At 40.9% G+C, this 8,276-nt stretch overlaps 1 protein-coding gene across 1 annotated transcript; it reads right to left on the minus strand.

Moving 5' to 3' along the window:
- Positions 1 to 10: 10 nt before the first annotated feature.
- slc3a1 (solute carrier family 3 member 1) lies at positions 11 to 6,573 on the minus strand. The gene is made up of 10 exons (XM_053332734.1): positions 6,144 to 6,573; positions 5,605 to 5,784; positions 5,339 to 5,484; positions 5,099 to 5,224; positions 4,599 to 4,718; positions 2,285 to 2,409; positions 1,723 to 1,924; positions 1,128 to 1,310; positions 668 to 793; positions 11 to 557 (listed from the first exon to the last, which is right to left on the minus strand). Exons 1-10 carry the CDS (start codon positions 6,571 to 6,573, stop codon positions 126 to 128), a joined length of 2,070 nt encoding a protein of 689 aa, XP_053188709.1. The 3' UTR covers positions 11 to 125.
- Positions 6,574 to 8,276: the final 1,703 nt, after the last annotated feature.

Below are 8,276 nucleotides of genomic sequence, written 5' to 3' on the forward strand. Positions count from 1 at the left end.
AAGACAACATCGAGTGTAACTGCAGTGGTCCCCTTTATTATACAACTTACATCCCTCAACGAGGAAGAAAACTGTTTAATTGCTTCTGTAAGGCTGTAATAACTTTATAACACTGTCTATTCGTATTAGCATTTATAAAGTATGTCGATGACATTCAAATAGCAGGCCTTTTCAGAGATGTAGCACTGTCCAGGATGGTTTGGATTGAAGCGAGTGTCGGTGGAATACTGAATCACCAAACCTTCTCCTGCTTCAGTCATGATACGAGACTTTTGGAACACCTTGCCATTGTTGACCTGGTTTGTGCTCATCAGCACCTTCAGCTGGTCAGGTAACTCATGAACAGAGGAGAGATCTGTGATGGCTGATTCTTTGCCAAAGTTAAGCACCATGAGGAAAGCTTGGTCAAGCCCGTCCAGTTCTCTGAGGTAAGAGAAGACATTGGCATCAGCGTGGATGTAACAGAACCATCCGCGGTGAAGAGGGAGCTCTGACTGACGCAAGGTGCTCAGAAACCGGTACTGAGACAAAACAGAGCCTTCATCTTTCTTCTGGGCCTAGAGGAGAGATAATTGCAAAAGGATGTATGATTTATAATGGGATCAACATGATCAAGCTCCAGCCAGATGTTTCTCCAGAGTTAAACAGTACTAGAAGAGCTCTGTACCTCCACATTGACGCTTCTGTAGTCAGGGTGTACAGGCAACCAGGTGATGTTGGTGTTGTTGTTGAAACCTGCATTCATGTCACCACTCCACTGCATTGGAGACCGCTGAGGATCCCGACTGGCACTCTGCAGTGAAAAAGACTAAGATTAATTTTGGCACTTAAACTTCCTCTGACAGTGACTTTATATGGACACACTTGAATGTACATGCACTCAGTTGTCACTTTATTAGCTACACCAAACTAAAACTAATGCAGGTCTAGCAATAAATCATGAAGTTTATAACATTTCATGTTTTTATAATTATTTTGGAGGCTGGAGTTTTTAGTGCAGTTGAAGGTTTCTCACTTGTCATTATCTATACATTATGTTTTATAATTTCATCACTTAAACTGGTGATTTTTTTTTGTGCACCTTCTGCACTTAACACAGTGTTTTTCAGTGTGTGCATTGTACTGACCGCATTGTATTTGCCAGCAGGGTCTTGAATCTCACTCTCTGTAACATTGATGTTCTCCATGCCAAGTTCCTCACCATAGTACGTGGTGGGCGTACCAGGAAGGGTCAGCAACAGCATGTTGATGACACGAATGTAGGTCTGACCAGCACTGGAGGCAATCCGAGGCTTGTCATGGTTCCCTACCTAATAACAGTAGAGGCAGTAGAAGACATAAAGAGAATGAGGGAAGGTGAATGAGATAAACTGAGAGGGAAGAACACAGGGGGAAATGGATATGTAGGAGTAAAAAGTTTAAGTCTGACGATAAAGGAGAGATGAAGTGAAAAAGAAGCCTGAGAATGCCTGACTTGGAATGACACTGGACTGGGAGGATTTCAACATACACTTCATGCAGGTATCCCAACTTGCCACTTTTCAGCCTGAAAGAGGCCTGATTTGACTTTTTAGTGTTTACATGAACAATGGAGACAAAAGATAAAGCATAATTGTTGGAAATGTCTTCAGAACACCAATTAAATGTGGTTATCTCCATATAGCAGCTTTATTTTTCAAAAGGCCAAGAATCAAATATATTAATGTGACTATGATGACTCACCACCCAGTTGGGCCATTGTCCTGTGGGCATGTTGCCCATCCAGAGGTGGACCAGATCTTGCACCCACAAGCCGCTGGTGTTCTGAGGCAGATCCAGCAGGTAGAAGTTAAAGGGGAAGTCACTTTCTTTAACCTGTGGAGTCCCGTAGTACATCATTGTCTTGTCTACTTCGTGATAATCATATGACTCTGTTACCATGAACCTGGAGCACAGAAAGAACTGATGTTGAGTACAATAACATGCAAACTAATCCCCAGTCAACATTCAAGACTCAGCCTTAAAGTTCAGTTCAACAATACACAGGACCGCTCTAATGTAAAGTACCTGTCAAAGGTTTGGACACACTTCTTCATTCAGGTGAATGGGAAGGTGTGTCCAAACTTTTGACTGGTACTATGTATCTATAAGAATGCATAACATGCAAAAGGCATAAAATTATACATGTATGATGTTTATGGCATTATCGCTATCATCGCTATATGCATTAAATAGGTTCAGTTAAGGCAGCATTACCACAACCAATTCTCACTACAACATTATTACCTAACTATAGCTCCCATACCTGTATCTGCCAGGCTCACGGCTATAGCTGTCCATCTCAGCCCTCCAGCCTCTCAGCAGGTCATGCAAGCCCAACTGACTGGTGGTGTAGTCATGGTAGAGGTCCCACTCTGAAGTTATAGACTCCTGGTGTGTTAGGAATATTAAAAGGAAATTGGTAATGTAGCTATTATTGGATTTCTGTCTTAATTTCCCACCATGAGATCATCAACTATAGTGGATTAAGAGAGTTCAACAGTGTTTGTCTGCCCACAGGGATTAAGGAGAGTTTAGGAGTAAAAGAATTCCTTTGTCAGGCTAAAGCGCAGGTCTGAGTGATAGACTGAAGTAATCAAGGACTTTTACTACGTGTAAGGAATTCTCAAACTCAAGTCTTGTACTAATTTTAAATGGTATACAATCAGTGAACAAATACTGATCATAATAGTACTCATAAAAAAATGTCAAGAAGGATAAACGTGATTTTTTTTTTAATAGACAGGCAGAAAAATAATTATACCCATTGGGAAATTCAACCCACTGGGCTCTATTGTATTAACTCAGTGTCATTGAGCACTTGGTTAATGATTTTCAGGAACCATCCCAGAGGCATGCTTCAGTCCTCAGTGGCCTATTCAGGGACGGTGACAAAATACACCTGAAACCTTATGTGTGTGCTTAGTGCTTACCACTGAGGATGTACTGCCACATGAGCAGTAAAGCACACAGTTGGTCTGAAAACACTAAACTACTAAATTAGCCTGCTATAACACAGATAACACAGATAGCTGCTTGTTTGTGATTGGCTGAATCCTACTTAAAGCTATGATGACATTCTCAGTATCTCATTAAACACACACCTTTGACACCTGAAAACTCTGTGAAGTTTCCTAACAGTGCCTCTTATTTTGGTCAAACATCGGTAGTATAAAGCATGCCTTTGTGTGGATTATTGCTTAAAAGTGAGTAGTTGGTCAATTTGAGAGGAATGCTGTGACTGTGAATCCACCAAGTAGACAGTAAGAGTCAGTCTCAGTATTATAAGGTTATCCTGCAGTGGTAAGAAAAACTCAGTGACTCTCTAATCCACCAAAATATGCCTCTTTACTACTAATCTTTTCTCTGTGAACCCCATGGACCCCATGAAACAAAAAAAGTCTTTCTTATTGAGCTTAACACTGCCTGAATCATGAACCCTTTGAATTACAGGAACCTTATTTTCACCACTAGGGCATTAAATGATGCTGGCATTTAAATCAGAGATACATAGTGTGTACAGTGTGAACTCTCCCACTCAGCTGTGTTGTGTGTTCTACCAGCAACCCTGAAAAGAACTGCTTCAGTGGAACTGCTCCTGCACACAATGCTGCTTTTATCCCTCCGGTCGTTAAAATCTGGACTCTGACATGTCACGAGTTATATAATTTAATCAAATCAAATCATTATATAATTATATAACTGAGTGATACAGCGGTAAGAGATTGTTAACAAAATTGAACTTTGTGCTCAGACAAAGAAGAGCTGCTATTGTTGGTGATACAAGCACAATAGACCAGTAAAAGCTATTGTACGTGTATATTGCATAAAAATAGAAATGAGGAAACAAGAAATTCTTCAATGACTTAACACTTATGGATATTTGTTACTTGTTTATGTTAATGTGTGTTATGTTATATGTGTTACATATTATCATTATTATTATTGTTATGAAACATGACATGTCAGACCTGAAAAACATGTGACTATCTCAGTATAGAGCAGACAAAAACATGTTGAAAAGCAAAGTAAAATGTTGGTAAGTAAAAAGCAAATACATATTATTTATAAGCTTTTCCATAATTGATGAAGTCATAATCGCTGATCGATGGGCAGTCCCACATCTGCATTGCATTTCAATATTAACTGTCTACACTCCACAACACTGGCCACTATTGACTGGTGGTTTGGTGAAATGTTTCTGTACACCAGTCAGGAATTGGGTCTTAACTCTTTGAGAACAGTGACATAAAGCAGCCATATACATATTTCTTATGGTCAAATTATCCAAAATAAAAACTACAACTGTACAGGATTCACTAATTTGTCAGCTGCACCTCTGGCTTCCAGTCACTGAAGTTGAAGCTTGGCCTTAAATTAGATTAAAAGTGTTTGCTAGCAGATTGTTACACCTGTTCTGTAATTTGAGATGGATCCATTTCAACTGAGCCAAAGAGAGGACAAACAGCTGCTAGAAACAGGACAGCAGACATGGCTGCCTGTCAAAATCAGAGGGGCCAATAGAGATGACCAATTGAAGGAGACTCAATGTTCATGATGTTCAAAGAGGCAACACTCACTGGCGGTTTGTTTGGGTCCACCTGTGGTTCATCCCTCAAGTGTGCAGCCTCCAGGATGTGCTTCACTGCATCCATTCGGAAACCATCCACTCCCTTCCCCAGCCAGAATCGAATGATATCCTGAAATAAAACAGTTGAACAGTTAAAAATACAGTGAATCTATAAAACATGGCTGAGAATGTGGACAAAAGAGGGTTAAAGTGAAGACTGAGCACTACGGTGTTGTTTCCTCTCTGTTGTACATGTGTAGCAGCAGTTTAAAACACACAAGGGATAACTGGCTTAAGTTAATGTATAATCAACTGGCAATCTTACACAATCCAGATTACAAAGGATTGTGGACACCTGAACAGAAGACAAATACCACAAGGACAATGAGTTAAGATTTTAGTGTGACTAACAAAACTTCAGTCACCAAATAATCAAAATGCTTGTAAAAACGAGTAAGAAGGAGAGGTAATGTATGTGAGAAAGAACATTGTGCAAATGTGTGATCTTACAATAATCTCTTTGCGGACATTTGGGTTTCTGAAGTTCAGGTCTGGTTGCTCCTTGAGGAACTGGTGAAGGTAGCACTGTCCTCTAACTTCATCATAAGTCCATGACGAGTTCCCAAACACGCTCACCTGACAGGAAGGAGGAGGGAAACAAATGCTGATTAGGAAGTGAGGTCATTAAAACAACCCATGTGAATGTTTAATTAAGAGAAATGATTTTAAACTTTTACCCCAACTACTAACCCAGTTATTAGGCTTTGGTGCAGTTGAATTACAGTCAGCCCAGATGTAGTAATCCTCATACTGTGGATCTCTAATGCGGCTCTGGTTAAACCAGCGGTGTTTGTCACTGGTGTGATTGGGGATAAAATCCATGATGAGCTTCATACCTGGTGGAAACGAGTGAATTCATGAGTGATTCAAAAAACATGCACACAAGACGCATGATGATCCACCAATAAATTCACATACACACACACACACACACACACACACAATGCTGAAAATACCTAATCTGTGCATCTCAGCAAGGAGTTCATCAAAGTCCTGCATGGTTCCAAAAACAGGGTCAATGTCCCGGAAATCTTCCACATCATAGCCGAGGTCCTTCATGGGGGATCGGTAGAAAGGACTGATCCAAACTGACTTGATGTTCAGGTACTGGAAATGATCCAGCTGCTCCTGAATACCTGCAAGTCCACAAACACAACAGTAATAAACACTGGATCCTGCAGTGCTCGGTCTCAATGACAAGAGAAACAGAAGTTATATGAAGCCTACTAAACACTGATGCTGGAGAATACGGTCCTAAAAAATGTTGTGGAAAGTAAAGATTTAACTTAATTAATAAAACAATTACTATGCACTACTGCAGCACTATCATTCAACTGTCAAAACTGTTAAATGCATGTAAAACACCAGAAATGTATGGTGGGACATGTAGGACAAACAAGGTGAAATATCTGAGAAGGAAATTTAGGTAATTTGGGGACTGACGCATACCACAATGATCTTTATTAGTGCAGCAGTAGGGTTAGTGTCATTTTACCTTTAAGGTCTCCGATCCCATCTCCGTTTGAGTCTCTGAAGGACCGAGGGTAGACTTGGTAAAGCGGGGAGGTCTGCCACCAGCTCAGGCAGCGGGGTGACAGCGCGATCACCGTGATGGTGAGAGCCACCAGCGTCAGTGTGCAGGCCACAATCAGCCAGAACAAGATCTCACGGGGCACCCGGTACCGGGCCTGGGAGGAGTACAGCAGCAGGACCTCTTTAGGCATCCCGGCATAGGGTTTGATCTGGGTGTACTCCTGGGCCGCCTCCGACTCCAGCTTCACCTCAGTGGACTCACGGTGCTGCTTCTCCCCGGGGTCGGCGCTGATGGTGTCCGCCGCTGACCCGTCGCCTTCCAGGTCCTGAAAGCCCGGGTTTCGGGTGCACTCCCCCAGCTCCATGGTACCGGTATCTTTTTTAAAACTCATCTGACACACCTGTGATGAAAGGAAAACCTCCAGAAAACTAACAGTGCTGCTTTGTGCTTCAGCTCTTCATCAGAAAGACCGACTGACTCCAGGAAACATTAAGTTAAACTGCTCAGAGAGGGTCAGAGTACACACTCACTCTCTCTCACTCTCTCTCTCTCTGTCTTTCTCTCTCCCTCTCTCCCTCCCCCACTTTCTCTCTCTCTCTCTCTCTCTCTCTCTCTCTCACACTCACACACACACTCTCTCCTCTCTTTCTCCCCTCGTTCCCTCACTCTCTCTTTCTCTCTCTCACACACACACTCCTCTTCTCTCTCACACACACACACTCCTCTTCTCTCTCTCACATGTACACACTTCTCTCTCTCCCACACACACACTCCTCTCTCTCTCTCTCTCTCTCTCTCTCTCTCTCTCTCTCTCACACACACACTCCTCTCTTCTCTCTTGCACACACACAGAGAGCAATGCAACCTGAGGAGTGTGGGAAACTAGAGGTTTGAAGGAGAAAGTTAGAGATTAACTTTTTTTTCAGTCTTGGCTTGGAATGGAGGTGGAAGTTTTATTTAGCTCCATTACATTATTCCAATTTTACCTACATGAATAAAAGTAGTAATATTACAATGTAGAAATACTATATTAAAAAGTGAAATGCTTAACATGGGTTTCATTTAAGTTTTAATTGCAAAATGTAAACAGTGCAATTAAAGATAAACCCTCTTATTGTGCAGAATGTACCATTTTACATGATATATTAGTTTATTATTACTTATGTATAATATTGAATAATGCAATGCATTATAATCGTTAAGCTTGTTATGTGTTGGTATGTGAAATTATCAAAGTTAAAAATCAAAATAATCAAAGTTACAGATCAATATATTAACTAACTAGAGCAATGAAGCAGTCATCTCCTCACCAGAAACATCACACTGTGGTAACACTTGAACCTGCACTTATCAGTCACCAAACTGTTTATTTCTGACCCATAAATTAATGTTTCATGTTCAAGTGTGAGAGAGAAGAAAGTGGCAATGATTGACAGGCATCATAGGACATCTTACCGAGTAAACTCTGTACCTCTGAAATACTAATACTCACAGTGAAAAAGCATAGCCGTTCAAACTTAAATCCATCTTTTTATTGACGTTTATGTTCACTGTATGGTCTGTAACATCACAATATCATACTGGGAAAATAGTACAGGAAGAAGGGTAAGGGATGGTGGAAATCCTGGGTGTCTCCTCAACCTCACTGTGACCCCCAATGGACCTTCTTTTGATCCTATCAGAGGGTCACGTGTGAAGGCGAGTCGACTAAGTCATACATCTCTCTTAAATGCACACCAGCTTATTGTAATCTCTTTGTCTTCAAAATACAGCACTTTTAGAATACCTTAAAAGCATTGGAATAAATAAAAAAAAAACAAATGTGGAATTTATCATGACCAGTAATACAAGAGAGACATTAGATGGAAGTGGCAAAGAGTACGAGGGTGCATTATCATCCCAAAAAAAGTCAGAATAAACATCAAGTTTTTTTTTTTATGTCCGTCTCTTGCTGCGTATAGCTATGGTCACATCAACCCGCTCAACCTGGAGTAAGTGACAGGTTCAGGAGACAATCTGCTTTGTAAAATTCTCTTTACCTTATATATATGTCCTGAAACCAAAGCAACAAGTCACAGGCAAATCATTCAGGAA

The sequence above is a fragment of the Scomber japonicus genome, chromosome 14 (genome assembly GCF_027409825.1).
Source record: "Scomber japonicus isolate fScoJap1 chromosome 14, fScoJap1.pri, whole genome shotgun sequence".
Lineage (NCBI taxonomy): Eukaryota > Metazoa > Chordata > Actinopteri > Scombriformes > Scombridae > Scomber > Scomber japonicus.